This window comes from Notamacropus eugenii, chromosome 1, assembly GCF_028372415.1.
Source record: "Notamacropus eugenii isolate mMacEug1 chromosome 1, mMacEug1.pri_v2, whole genome shotgun sequence".
Classification (NCBI taxonomy): Eukaryota; Metazoa; Chordata; class Mammalia; order Diprotodontia; family Macropodidae; genus Notamacropus; species Notamacropus eugenii.
This window is the reverse complement of record NC_092872.1, coordinates 67,167,086-67,182,872: the sequence shown is the minus strand read 5'-3', so window position 1 is coordinate 67,182,872 and position 15,787 is coordinate 67,167,086. Positions and strand designations below refer to the sequence as shown.

Here is a 15,787-nt window from a genome sequence, read left to right as displayed (position 1 = left end):
TAATTAATAATAGGGTCAGCCAGGTGGCACAGCGGATAAATAGTTCGGCCAGGCCAGAAGAAGACCAGAGTTCAAAACCCGTTTCATGCACTTACTAGCTCTGTGACCCTGGGCAAATCACTTAACCTACTTTGCCTCATTTTTCTCATCTGTAAAATGAGCTGGAGAGGGAAGTGGCAAATCAAAGAAAACTCCAAATGGAGTCACAAAGATCAGAGAGGACTGAAAAAACTGAACAACAACAAACAGTCTGTCAGCTCAGTGGGAGCTGGAGGATGCCAGCAATAACTGAAGGTTATAAATACTTCAAGGTCTGCACTGCACACAATCCAGATGGGCTAGTGTAATACATACTATTTGCACTTTACACAGAAGGAAACTGAGGCTCACAGTGGCTAAGTGACTCAACAATAGTCACACAATTAGCTAGAACACAGACAGTACAGCACAGTGGAAAGAATATTAGGTTTGGAATCATAAACTATACGTGGTCTTGGTCACAATCTCTCCGAGTCCACATTTCTCACTTCATGGACTGACCTCCATGACGTCTTCACACCCTAACCCTGTGGCCTTTTGAACTGAAGTGTTGGATTTGAATGCAGTTCTTCCTGACTCTAATACCAGCACTCTCTCTGGTTCAGAAAAAGAACACACAATAAGAAAACCAAAAGGAAATAAGTATTCCAGATGGTCTAAATTTTCAAGAATTGGGGTATCCGCTCCCTCTTTCTACCAATTTTCTACAATCAATGCAAAGGCAGATGGAGCAAAACTGAATGAAGTCCTATTTTGTGTCCTTGTCTTGTTTCAGGAACAATAGGGGCCAAAAAATTATGACCTGGTGGCCAACTTTCCATGGATAAACCACTCTGTATTGATTATGGCTAGCCTTCAGAAAGCACAAGTAGTTTCATTAGGCCTGTACTGGGGTGCCTATGCTCCACTGAGACAATCTCTCAGGAACCCAAGATCACAGCCATACCATGAGGAGGCACAGAATAAGAGCTCTGTGCAGCTATTTAAATAATCACCCCCTCATCCTCACCCCAACAAAAAAAAAATTCTACAGAATTCTACAGAAGTAAACTTTGGTTAAAAACATCCCTCTAATCGTGATTGATATGGTACAAAAATTTCCCTACTGTAATACTCTGTAACAAAATGTTTTCTATGGACCCTATATAGGTAATCATTCTTCAAAATACAAATGTGTGTTACCTGGATCATAGTGGGAAGAAACAAAGAGAGTCACAGATTACCCAAAATGAAGCTGTTTTTTTTGTAAGATAACATATGAAAAGTGTTTTACAAATGTTGAAGTGCTATATAAATATCTGCTACTGTTATCTGCCAACAAACAGCTCTAATTTTTAGTCTCTTTTTAATTCTTTCCACCTAAATACCCAAGGAACTACTTGGATCAAGAAAAAAGCTTTGTCCCTTCAGAGTATCAGCCTCTATGCTCCCTCTGGCTTTGAAACACATCCCTTTGTTTGCTGAGGTGATTTCTGTCGTATCACTAGCTACTGTAACAAGAAAACTCCTACCAACATACACGTTGGTATTATATAACATAAAAGACTACGTCTGAACGAGGTATTTACTTTTCCTTCTAATTGCTCGCTCAATTTACATCACAATTTTTCATACCTCATGCTTTTCCATCACCTCAGCTCCAGACATGAGATCGGCCAGAGCATAAAGAAATCCAAGATCTAATCTGAGGTCCATTTCTTGTATCAACACTTTAAAATACCTATATGAGAAAGCAGAAAATTGTTAATCAATACCAATTTAGTGCATTAAGAACAGCACTTTTAAACCAAATTAATCACAAATTTTATAAATATAAATTCAATGTTATGACTGCACCTACATTAAGTCACTGTAGGTACAGTAAGCAGAGATAACAATAACAAAATAACTATAAGTGATAAAAATTACTGTAATTAGCATTTATGTCCCATTTAAAAAACTTTCAAAGTGCTTTCCTCACATCAACACTATTAAATAATGAAACTACTATTACGGTTATTTTACAGATCAAGAAACTGAAGCTCAGAAAGATTAAATATTTTGCCCACAGTCACATCATCATCATCACAAGTAGCACTTACATAGTGCTTCTGGAGGAGCAAAGCATTTTATAGACATCACACTTTATCTTGACAACATCCTTAGGAATGAGGTGGTTTTATTCCCATTTTACATCTGAGGAAACTGAGGCACAGAAATGTAAGCAGCTGACTTAGGGTCACACAGCTAGAAAGTGTCTGGGGTCACACTGGAATTCAGCTCTTGCTGACACCAGGTCCAGTCCTCTCTCCACTGTCCAGCAGCTAAAAACCCAAGACGGGAATCTGCTTTGTGGTACTGAGACCAGCACTCATTCTATAATGCTAAGTTGTTCCCTCTTTGTTCTGCTTTTAATGCAATTTTCCACACAGTCAATTTACAAAAATACTTTGGCTTTGAGGCAGCACCTGCACGTGGCTGACAGTGGTTGAACAGAATGAGAACTGGCTGGACTTGTTCCCTTTTCAGGCAAAGTGAGGCCTCCCCAATTCTGTTTCATCTCTCCTTGGTGGTAAAACTCTAGAACAAAGTGTGATGGGAAGACTCCAAGAGACTTTCGGAGGGATCCATGAGGTCAAAACTATGTTTATAATAATATTAAGATGTTAGTTGTTTTTTCTACTTTCATTATCTCATCAGTATATGGTGAAGTTTTTCCCAGTATATATGATCTGTAAAGTAAAGGTTTCACTGCAAATATGAAGACAGAGTTCATCTATCATCTGGAGAATTGTTCTTTTCCTTAAAATTGGACTTGATGTTTTGCTTGTACTTGCCCAATATCAGCACCACATAATTATCAAAAAAAGATCTTTAATATGTAATGGATTTATTTTATTCTTAAATAAATAAATACTTTCAAAATATCTAAGTTCTAGTTTCTAATACAGTAAATATCAATGGGTATAATTCACATAAACAAAAGCTCTTTAGGAACCTCATTGAATTTTTAAAGTACAAAGGGATCCCAAGACCAAAGAATTTCAGAAACTCTGCTCTAGATCATCATTAAGTTATCTTCTTCCTCTCATGACAACATGGTATAGTGGACAGATTACAAAAGTTGGGAGTCACAAAGACCTAGGCTGGAAACCATCCTTGGATATAGCTAGCTATAGAAACATAGCTAGTAAACACTAGCTATGTGATTGGAAAAGTCACAGAAAGTGTTTCAGTTTTCTCATCCATAAAATGAGGCTAACAAGAGCTGTGAGGATCAATTAAGAAAATGTGTATGAAGTGCTTTGATAACCTTCAAGGGCTATATAAATTTCACCCAGTTTCCAGCAATCGTTCTTGGTTAGCCAGATGGGAACTGAAGGATAGAAGCCTGAACAACAGGAGGCAAGGTTGGCAAAGTGGTCTCTGTTGCCCACTTATTTATGGGTAAGTAAGGGAGGCAAAGAGGACATTTACAAACCAATTATCTACCTCAGGAGCAGGAGAAGTAAAAGGTTTGGCTAAGGCAAGAATGAGGTAGAAATTATACAGCCCGGAGGCAACTGATGCTGTCATATTACTGATCACAAAACCGCTGTGTGATAATATAAGCATAGGGGGGCGGAGCCAAGATGGTGGAGTAGAAAGATGCACATACACATAGCTCTGAACCCACAACCCATAGAACATCTGTATAAAGTAACTCATGGCAAATTCTGGAGCAGTGAGGCTACAGAACAGTGGAGCGAAGGAGATTTCTGTTCCAGAGGGACCTGCAAACCTCTCGCAAAAGGTCCGTTGCGCTGCAGATGCGGAGCCCAGCCCAGCCCTGCCGAGGCCGCGGCACTGAGAGGAACAGATCCAAGCAGGCTTCAGGGACGGGATCTCCAGTGGTCGCACAGGTCCCTCCACCCACAGGTGACGGGGGTCGGTGAGAGGGTCTCTTTGGCAGGTCGAGAGGGGAGTAGGGTGCGCCCGTAACTCAGGCCCCCCCGGGAGACAGAAGCTGAGGCAGCAGCAGACCAGGGCTCCCCAAGCAGGCAGGAGCCTGGATCCATTGTTGAAGGTCTGTGCATAAACCCCCTGAGGGAACTGAGCCTGAGAGGTGGCCCTGCCCTGACCTGAGCACCTGAACTTAATCTCACACTGAATAGCAGCCCTGCCCCTGCCAAAGCCCCGAGGCTGGGGAGCAGCATTTGAATCTCAGACCCCAAGCACTGGCTGGGAGGATCAGGAGGCAAGGTGGGTGTGAGGAGAATATTCAGAGGTCAAGTCACTGGCTGGGAAAATGCCCAGAAAAGGGAAAAGAAATAAGACTATAGAAGGTTACTTTCTTGGTGAACAGGCATTTCCTCCCTTCCTTTCTGATGAGGAAGAACAATGCTTACCATCAGGCAAAGACACAGAAGTCAAGGCTTCTGTGTCCCAGCCCACCCAATGGGCTCAGGCCATGGAAGAGCTCAAAAAGAATTTTGAAAATCAAGTTAGAGAGGTAGAGGAAAAGCTGGGAAGAGAAATGAGAGACATGAAGTCAAAGCATGAACAGCAGGTCAGCACCCTGCTAAAGGAGACCCAAAAAAATGCTGAAGAAAATAACACCTTGAAAAATAGGCTAAATCAATTGGCAAAAGAGGTTCAAGAAGCCAATGAGGAGAAGAATGCTTTCAAAAGCAGAATTAGCCAAATGCAAAAGGAGATTCAAAAGCTCACTGAAGAAAATAGTTCTTTCAAAATTAGATAATATAAGCATAGGGTCTTCAAGTCAAGTTCAAAGCAAAAAAAAAATGGGGAAAATATTAGGATAAATAGTTGAATATCTACTAAACAGCAGTCCGGGAATTAGGAATATGAGACAAATGATGAGAAGAACTATGGTTACCCAGTAAGGAATCAATCAAGAAAGCAAAGAACAAGCATTTGCTAAACTGGGTATTAAGCAAAAACAAAACCTTCTTGCCCTCAAGGAAGTCACATCCCATTAGGGGAAACAACACAGTAAGAAACAAACAAACAAATGCAAAATAAATATGAAGTAAACTTTTGAGGGAGTAGGAGGGAAGGGCACCAGCAGCTGTGGGAAGGGACTATATTGGAACAAAATTTTAGATGGCGTTCTAGGGTTTGAAGAAAGGCAGCAAAAGGCACAGAGAAAGGAGATTAGAGGATTATGTGAGGATTAGCAAGGAAGTCAAATAAAGACTGAACACAGAGTATGGGATAAGTGACATTTAATGGTGAGGCCATCTTATGAAGGTCTTTAAAAGCTAAACAGAGATACTTATATTTGATCAGAGAAAGAAGGGAATCCCTGGACTTTACTGAGAAAGGGAATGACATGGTCAGACATACAGTTGAAGAAAATCACTTTGATAGCTATGTAGAAGATACAGTGAAGAAGAAGCTATTGCAATAATTTAGGGGAGAGGGGATGAAGGCCTGAATCAGGATGACATCCATGAGATTAAGATAAGGGAAAGAATTTGAGAGATGCTGTGGAGGCAGACAACTGACTGGGTATGTGGAATGAAAGAGAATAAGGACTCATAAATAATGGTGAGGTTATAAATCCAGGTGACTGGAAAGGACAGCAGTGCCCTTGATAGAAACAAGCAAGTTCAGAAAGAGGGAAAAGTTCTGGTTTGGTGAGAAAGATGATGAGCTTAGTTTTAGACATCAGGAAACCAGCTGCTGAGGAAAGTCAAAGGAAGTTTTCTTGGTCTTAGGATTTATACCAGAAGCAAAGTACGCCAAGTGTTTTTGGGTGGATCATATCCCTGGGTTGTCTTATCTCAAGCAAAATTTAAAAATAGTAAGAGTGATAGAGGTGGTCACATTTGGAGAAAGGTAAAATCAGTGATAAAATGTTGCAGAAAAAAAAGTGACTCACAAATATGGTGGGTTGCACTGCTAGTGAAACTGCAAAATCATGCAACTATTTTGGAAACAGTGAACCTACTGGTTGGCAAATAACCTAAGAAGACAAATATACAAAGTCCCATATATGCTAAAATATTCACAATACACTTTTTGGTAGTGGCAAAAAACTAGAAACAAATTAGGTGTTCATTGATAGGTAGCATGACCTACTTCTCAAGAGAAAGGTGCTGCAAAAAGCATTCTATCACTGGTAGTGGCGTTATAGATGACTTTACTTAACTGTTTTTATTATTAAAGGAAAAGTGTTGTATAGTATTGGGAAGTGAAGGCACTATAAATTGCCCCCAAATACATAAATAAAACATTTTTTAAAAAATAAAAGTTTAAAAAAGATTTAGTTCCTACTATACTCTGAAGACATCAGTAATGATTGATCTTTAAATCAACTAAAATTATCAATGACATGAAGGTATACAATTCTGTACTCTGTAGGATACTTACTTAATACGTGATATCTGCGAATGTCCTGCAGTTCTCATCACAATACTTACATCTGTAAATGGCTTTGGTGCTGCAAAGATGTTAAGATATTAACACCATTAATTTTACACTGCTTTACAACAAAATGTTAGCACTACATGTAAACTATATATAAAGTACTCTGTGTTTACTATAATTCTAGAAGCGATTGTAAGTAATAATCACATATCTAAGCCAATAATAAACTACTATTATTTAAATAATCAGCAGTCTGAATTTTGGAAACTGAGGATGTTTTGCTCAAAGTTTTATATATGTTAATTGAAAACAAAAAAGTTCAAAATAAAGAGTTTTATTTCACTATTTCTGAAACAAAATATTCAAATAATTCACTGCCAGAAGCTTGGATAATTTATAAACTTATCAGATTTTAATTTAACTTTTTATTCTTTCATATTCTTTTATTTTCATTCTTTTTTACTCTAATGGAAACAGTGCTCATTCCTATTTAATGTTAAATGTGCAATAAAGAGAAGAGGCATAGATCACATGTAGCCTAGACAATCTTCCCTTAGATAATAGTTCTAATGTAACTTGCCTTCTTTCCTTTACACTTGCAATCCCTAATATCTAAAGGACATTACTCATAGATAATACTCATAGATACTGCTATGTGTAACTATAATGCTAAGTATAACAATCAAAAAAATTTTTGTACTAATGCCTTTATACAGGTATAGTGAAATGCACAAGGAACAATGACAAACAAAATTAGAAAAGCTTAACACTGATCTGTCCAAATGGAAAAAAGACATATTATTTCCAGTTAATATCACTAATGAAATAGGAAAAAATGATCAACTTATAAACCCAAAGAATTTAAGTTAAAATGAAATTATAAATTTCAATAAAGCATAATTAATGAGTAGAGAGCAGTAACTGACATATTCCCAAGGTAATCTACTATACTGTCCTAAAAGTCTTATAAACAGCAGTACAAAAATCAATAAAGTTACTCTATCACCACAAAAAGCAATATTTCATGTCGGAATTGTGTCCAGGCACTTAAAATCCAGATTATCACTTTAGATAACACTATCCTGGCTAGAAATTTTTCCATCCAATAAATATGCCTATCAAAATTAAATATACTATGCATGCAATTTTTATTTGCAAAAAGGTGAATTAAAAATATTTCACATCTTCAATATTCCTTATCAAATATTTTAGTATTCACATTTTATAATTTATCACTTTTTTTATGAATTCCCCCTTACCATCAAGTCAAGATTTATATTTAATAGTTAGTATATGATAATCTATATTCTTACAATGGGGGAGGAGTACTGATAGGGCCAGTTTTGTGATTTCTTTAGTGTACGTAATTTCCATTGAGCAGCCCCTCTACCAATGTTGATCAGCAACTATTCTTCAATTCAATGTCTTACAATCACTTGAGGATTATGACAGGTTAACTGACATGTATAGCTTCACTCAGCCCTCTGTGTCAGGAATAGAACTTATACCAAGTCTCAGAGACTGCAAGATCAGCTCTTTGTCCCAATGCCATGCAGCCTCTCATCATAATTATAGTATTACTATTACAGTTTTTTCATCAAGAGTTTTAAAGTAGGTCATGAAACCTAGTGTTTTGTTATTAAACTTTTGTACAGTAGTCAATACACATTTAGGATACAAATAAAATGACTGAACAAATGATCCAAAGCATGAAATAAATTAGTCCAAATCTAAGAGAAATGTGTTTCAAGAAATACTGTAATTTTTAGCTAACTAAAATTCTAACACTACAGCATTAGTACTATATGTCTTTGGATGATCAATTCTTAGTATTAGGCCAGAAATCACTTAAAAAAAAAACTTTCGCAAGTGTGTGCTCAGGCCCTATGACAGTACACAAATGGAAAAACTATTAAAAATAAATACCCCTATAGGAAGGACAAATTCAGGAACAGATTATCAGATCACAGATCTAAGAGTCAGAAGGGACTTCAGAAGACATCTAGTTGAATATCCTTATTATGGACTAGGCCTGATTCTGATTCACATCTTGTTAGTTTTAGGTTCAAAGTTAGGACAAAATGAGGTCATTGAATAATTAACAAAAGGGAGTTTACTCTGCCCTAATATAAAAAAAAGTTATTCAAAAAGGATACATTAACACTTAATTTGAACAGATGCTACCTACAACACAGTTGGTCAGTTGTGCAGGATGGGATGATTTCTTTTGTCTTGGGAAATCCACCAAGATTTATGGGTCCCAATTTCACTTGAGCAGGCCTTGCTGTTATGCCATTAAGTGACCAGGAAGCCAATACTCTAACCCATTTTTTGACAGAGAAGAAAGGACTGGCTGGCAGATGTAGATCCTATCATGTCTCATTTTACAGATGAAGAAACTGAAGCCCAGACAGTTTAAGTGACTTCCCCAAGGTCATCTCAGAGTGTTTCCCCCCTATATCATACATTGTAAAGGTTGGCATTTTTCCATTAAACAATATAAATAGGGATTATACTGTCAGGTCAGTAAAACCTATTTAATACATAATAGCATGCCTACGTTATAGGAGGATGACAAGTTAGACAGGGGAGAAGGGTGAAGTCCTAGAGCTCATGTGAGAGGACAAAGGTATGAGCCTAGTTGAAAGACAGGCCTGAAGAGTGTTACTCCCTGAAAATTAGGGAGACATATTCACACATCAGCTATACTGAGGATAAGGGGGGGGTGACTGTAAGAGGTGGGAGACTCAAAGTACTGAGAAGCTATAGTGTACTGGAAGAGTGAGGGAATCAATATCCCAGAATGAGTCACTGTCTCCTATACTGATTCTCTCTATGGTGGAAAAGTTTTGCACTAAGAGCTGTGTTGCTGGACAGAGCTATTTTTTAAAAGCAGTATTCAAGTATGCCTAATCGCTGCACGAATACAAAAATGCATTCCAAGAATCAATCAAGGTTTTCAACACCACATTCCTTTGGGCACAATGGCAGAGGAATGACATTTAACTGTGTCTACCTGTCAAAATTCAGAACTAGATTATGAGGTTCTTGAGGGCAGAGTAATTATAATAGAATCACCGAATTTTAGAATTGGAATGTTTCTTAAAGATCACCAGGTCCAACTCTCTCACCTTAGAGATGTGGAAATGCATACCTAATGAGGTGACCTAAATGTAAATGTGAACAACTGATGGTGGAGCTAGAATAGAAGCAGGTCTATTGACTCTCGGAGTCTATGAATTTTACCATCACTCCATATAGCCTCCAAACTTATCTTTATCCCCCATAACACCCAGGACTGTGGTACAGTTGATGCTTGCTAAATATCTGTTGAATGAATTAATCTCCAGATATGCAAGGGATAGCTTCCCTTCACCCCCCACCCTGGGGAGCAGGGCTAGAAGACAGAGCCTCCAGATGCTTTCCATTTCCTGTTCATATGAATAGGTGGTATAAGTAAGGAGCAACTTGTATTTTGAAATAAAGGAAAATGCTACAATCATGTTTCAGGGACATTTCTAGTAACTGTAGAGCATATATGCATACACAAATACATACACACACCTAACAAACAGATATTACACGGCTTGATGTTAGTCATGTACTTACAACTTATTTTTTCTTTTCCATTTTCATAACTCCAGTGTAGTGAATATTAGTTTTTACCACAATTAAATTTAATGATTCCACAGAAACTCAATTTTTGAAAATAATTTTACTTTAGCATCAGTTGGTGACAAAATTTTATTTTTAGTTCATCTCTTCATTTCAAAAGACAACAGACTTTAATGAAAAGCTCTAAAGTAAAAGCAACAAACCTGAATCCATGGTGACTGACTTGGGAGGTTTAATGGGATAAAATACAAAGGGAAATATAGCCCCGTGAATCTGATTCTGTATCTAAAGAAAAACGAAAAGACAGGTTCACACTGTGCTGTTTCAGCTATACAAGTCACCTAAAATTTTAAGACTTTTATAGATGTAAAAGACCTCAAAAATTCTTGAGTGCAAACTCCTTTCTCCTCAGCTAAGAATATAAAGCACAGAGAAGTTAAATACATTATTTAACCAAAATCACACTGTAACTCAGAGACAGAAATAAGATGAGTCTTCTTACTCTAGATTTTCTTACTTTCTCTCTCTCTCAGAAAAATAAGGAAAAATAAGTATCACTTAAGGACCATCCTCTCCTTTTCCTTCTTAACCCTCATCTTTCATCTAACTTGTATTAATAACTAATAACTCTACCAAAGAGTAAGAAGAAATCAGTTAGCATGCAAACAAACCAAAGAGTGGATTTTATTGAATATAAGAAATCTTGGCGAAATGTTTTTTATGGGATATTAACGTGAATTATAAAAAGCTTGAGGTATTACCATAGCATTCCTATTCCCTAATATCAAGTTAAATTAAAAATAGGCAATACTTCTGGTTAGTCCTATTTCTTTGTACATGATATTTGAGAGAGGAAGGGGAAAGGCTGGTGCTCTTCAGCATCATTTACCTGTATCCTATAAATTTGGATTCTGAAAGATGTTTGATGTGCAGATGTACTATATTCTAATTTTACTGCTGGTAGGTAATTTCTTCGTACAGGTATTACATGTGGTTGTAGAATTTTCATGTTACTACCACTAGGTGTTAAATAAACCTGAAACATAAAAAAGTCTTTTTTTACTTTTACTCAAGGATCTACCATAATAGTAACATTTATACACAACACAACAGCAAATGCTTAATACATAAATGGAATAAACATCTGAGTGGGTTTGTATGTGTTAGATTATAGATGTAACTTTAAACATAATATCACTCTCCACGCTACTACTACTACTACCAACACTACAAAATTCATGCTTATAACTTCTATTTGCTCAATTTAAAAATTACTAAGATCTAATGAGCAGGTATTCAGGGAAGAAAAAATTAATTAACTTAAAAACCAATGGAAATATTTATTTCAACATATAAACCCGCTATTTTGATAATAATAACCCAAATTTTAAAGTATTTTACCTATATATCCTTTAGAGGACCTCTCAGTCCATAAAAATGTTTTAATTCAACATATGATTTAAAAAATGAGTTTAATTCAATATTTTAAAACAATACCGAAACATTAGTTTCCAACTCTATAATCTTATCTTCTGAAGGCGAAATCTCAATGTATTCTTTAAATTCTTTCTCTAATTTTTCAGTTTGCTTTACACTCAATGGCCTCCATCTTGCCTTCTTCTTTGGTTTTGTCTCCCAAACTACATCCGAGCTGGAAAGTGAAAGCAAGACCACAGCAGTGAGGACAAAATTAAAATCAACTTTAAGATACAGTATATTACCATGTCATGACAAAAGTACACTTTCAGTAAAAATGCTTAATAATAAACCACTATCACAAGCTGTCACAAAACAAACACTTGTCCCTTTTATTTTAACCCACAGACCTAAATACCACAGTGTAAATAATCACACTTATATAACTTCAAAAATGGTCCTTCTTTCCCCTCTTCTTTCCTTAGGTTGGAACCCAACAAATTTTCATATTGCTTTAATAAGTATCAGTATATGATGGAATCAGAGTGAAAGATGAAGCATTTTTTTCCTTTCCTTTCTCTCTTCCTTCCTTCCAAAATAGATGAGGTAATATATATTTTAAGGTTTTGGTTTGTTTTCTTTTTTAATTTTTGGTGTTCTCAATGGGTGGGGGAGGGAAGAATAAGAAGGAGAAAATTCAAGGTTGAAAATGAAATATAACTGAATTTTTAAAAATATTTTTTAAAGTATCAGCATAGAGCCAAATATTATCAAACAATTTGCAAAAGGTTGCAAAAGGCTGGTGACCTTGCAAAGCCCTCCCTCACTCAAATCAAAGTCATCTGTAAGTCATGCCATCATCTTAATGTCATGGTCCTCTTCAAGAACCTTCGTTCAAACATAACATAACATAACAACCTGTTATCATAGGGATCATTTTGTCATCTTTGTGTTATAACACAATCTTAATTTATCTCAAAAATTATATGAAATTCTCCAAAATATTTTCAAGTTAAAATTATCCAATTATCTTTATAAATAAATGAAAGCCAAACAAACCAAATTCTTTTAAAATTTAAACAAAAATCCACATTTATACAAATACTGACTATTCACTAATACAACTACAATTTAACAATTATCCATATATATATATATATATATATACACACACACACACATACACACACACACGTCTAACCTCGTGATGCCAATATAGGCTACTTCTTGTTTTGTGTAGTTATTAACCAACGAAATTCCAACATCTTGTAATGACAACACAATTTCTTGCTCCGCCAACTCTGCTTTTTCACTTTCATACGTCACTTTAAACACTTTAGGATCTTCAGTGAATAAAATAATACGTTGCAAGCCTTCAAAGAATGAAACTAAATAAATGGTCTTTTTCCCACCCAAATTTATTGGTGTCATCATGTCCTGTAACAAAATAAAAATGAAAGAGAAAAATTAGCTTAGAAAAACCACATTCACATTATTGGGAAGTGACTCATTGGACAGGATATTAAAATATTTTTTTAGAATTACTAAACACATACAAATTAATATTCTACTTTTATGGAATATCAGTTATATGTATTGATATTACTTTTTTATAAGCAACGATCAGTGCACCAATCGTAAGAAATTAAAAACATGAACTTATAAGATGCTATAGCCTGATTATTATTTATACAGAATGATGTTTAGGTGGAACTATAAGGTTTGCAAAGTTCTTTACACATATGGTCTCATTTGATCTTCTCAACAACCTTATGAAGTAGGTCCTAATATTATCCCCAGATTAAATATTAGAAACAAGATGAGGATATATAGCAACTTGCCCAGAGTCACATAAATATTAAGTGTCTGAGAAAGAAATTGTACTTAGGTCTTCCCAAAAAGTCCAGCACTCTATCCACTATAGCACCCATGTGCCTTATAAGGCACTTCTAGCGCCAAAAAACTAATATTAGTCTGCCACTGGACCTTAGGTGCACAGAGACCTTACTTTAATTCTAGTTCACTACTTCAAAAGAGGTGGGTATCATTTAGACTGCCTCACTATAGCTGGAGTGGTGACACTGTAGACAAGGTTCTTCAGAACAGACTAATAAATGCTGGTTGGCTTGACTTTAAACTGGAAATTGGATAATACCTGACAACCTCAGACCATGATCTCTAAAGTACATGATGGCATTCCTTTGAATGGCAAAAATTTCTTGCAAAACATCAAACAAATACTTACTAGTTAAACTAAATTTTATTGATGAATTTAACATGCTAAACTATTATTCTTTATCACCAAGGAATACTCTATCATGGTAATAGAAAAGTTGCAATATATGTAATACTGAATAAAGAGATTAGTTTAAAATATTAACTTAAAATTAGGAGTTATTTTGAAGTTCATCTAGTCCCTGTGTCATTCATAAATCAACAGAGCTCCTGATAGATTCTATTTCTTGCCTATGACCACATAGAAAGGCAATAAAAGAATGAAGTCAGGAATCATGCTTTCTATAAATTATCATAGTCCACTTTAAGTAGAAGTTCTCTGGTTAACAGAGTGTTTGGACATTAGAATATCAGATAATATTTCAGTGTATTTTTAATAAAGTATAATTTTTAGTAGCTATTTCTAATAATGTTTATTTTGGATTAAAAGCCATAATATGATAATACCACAGGCTAAAATACAGATTCTCTAGGATGGATATGATTTTAAATTAGGTTGCCAAGGTAATCAAGGGAAAACTATCACTATATTAGAAGAAACTTCAATATGGAAATGTCCTGAAAAAAGTACATTCTTCCATACATTCAGAAAGGAATGAAAACAGAACAAAAGGAAATGGAATTTTTTAATGTGGGTCATCAGGTCTGAAAGAAGCTTAATATTTTTCTGTCTTCCCTATTTTCTTTTCGTGTATTACTGATGAGAATTTGCAATTGCAAGAAGAAACTAAGTGGATCTAGCATGAGCAGGTAATTTGTTTTCTTATCCTATTCTACTGATTCTTAAATTTTTTTCAGTCAACCATGATGTAGGACAGAAGAGTACCTTACACTCATTTGTTCTCCTGGTCACACAAAAAGAAATGAAAAGATTATGTCCTTGATAAGTCTCAAATAAAAGAGTAAAAAAGTAAATATAACATTAATTTCAGAAACTGAAGGACAGTCCTGGTGACCTATTACAAAAGATCAGTTCAGGGACCACATTACAAACAAAACTCAGGACATATTCAAATATTTCTTCTTCAGATAATTTCTCATAGGTCACAGAAAATATATCCAATAAGATATGTGGTGGACTTGAAAGGTACTTTTCAAAGTACAGTTTGTCCTGTTCTGTAAATTAAGATACAAATACACATGGAAGTGAAGAAAATAAAATCATCTGAGTTTAAGTTTTGTTTTACTTCAAAATTGTTACCATTTCAGAAGACTCTGCTTCATTCAACACTGTTACCGTTCTAGATGACTATATCCTTAAAGAGATGAGCCAAAGAGGATATCTAAATCAGTTATAACTGCAAATTCCAATCAAAATACATACATCTTTTTGTGTTACTTCACCGCGGCTCTTTCCACATTTCCAGGTCAGTTTTCTAGAGCCTATGGGATCACTCCAAGTATACAAAACTGCTTTACCAGGAGGAAGCATGTCTTCCATTTCAGACAGACAACTAAGCAAATAATAAAAAAAAATAATAAAAATACTTATGTAAGAATTTAAGTACTTAAAATGCAAATCAGTACCACTACTAATCATTAGTTAGCACTGTAAGATAACTCATACTGAGTTATAAGGTTACCTTTACAGCTGGGAAAATGTTTGTAATGTTTACTGCAAAAAAGATGGCAAAGAAAATTGCTGGAGACCACTTTCCAAATACCAGCATTCTGAACACTAACAAATAAACAAAATGAATCATCAGTGATACTTGCCTACTGATACAGCATAATTTTTGTTTTGTTTTATGAAACCTTACTTAATAACACTGAAGTAGCGGAGGAAGTAAAATCAGAAGACATGACCTCTCAAAGAAATGCGATTTTAATAGCAAAGATTTAGTGCTGAAAGATACTAGAGAGAAGAGGAACAAGCATTTATTAAGTATATATTAAGTACCTACTATGTACCAGAAACTGTGATGATTAAAAAGTTTTGAGAGACATAGTTTATGGGTAATTTCATCATTTTATTAATAAAGCCAGCAGGTTATCAATAAAAGGATGGTCATCTGGCCATTTCTCTTAGACCACAGACCCCCTAATGGTGGTAGGGTCACATTCATATGACCTTTGAAGAGGATGTATTCCTAGTGGGTGGCAATCAACTCAAACTGCTTGACAAAAT

The 15,787-nt window shown here is 35.5% G+C and overlaps 1 protein-coding gene across 4 annotated transcripts in view; it reads right to left on the bottom strand.

Annotated features, from left to right (window-relative positions):
- The window catches only part of VPS13A (vacuolar protein sorting 13 homolog A), a 284,410-nt gene that overhangs the window by 51,984 nt on the left and 216,639 nt on the right, over window positions 1-15,787 (bottom strand). For all 4 annotated transcript variants that reach the window (XM_072604918.1, XM_072604933.1, XM_072604928.1 and 1 more), the window contains 7 exons: window positions 14,984-15,113; window positions 12,626-12,861; window positions 11,506-11,659; window positions 10,898-11,044; window positions 10,212-10,293; window positions 6,397-6,466; window positions 1,654-1,759 (listed from right to left, as the gene is read on the bottom strand). In XM_072604918.1, coding sequence (XP_072461019.1) covers window positions 1,654-1,759; window positions 6,397-6,466; window positions 10,212-10,293; window positions 10,898-11,044; window positions 11,506-11,659; window positions 12,626-12,861; window positions 14,984-15,113 — 925 coding nt within the window. The remainder of the gene's footprint in view (window positions 1-1,653; window positions 1,760-6,396; window positions 6,467-10,211; window positions 10,294-10,897; window positions 11,045-11,505; window positions 11,660-12,625; window positions 12,862-14,983; window positions 15,114-15,787) is intronic.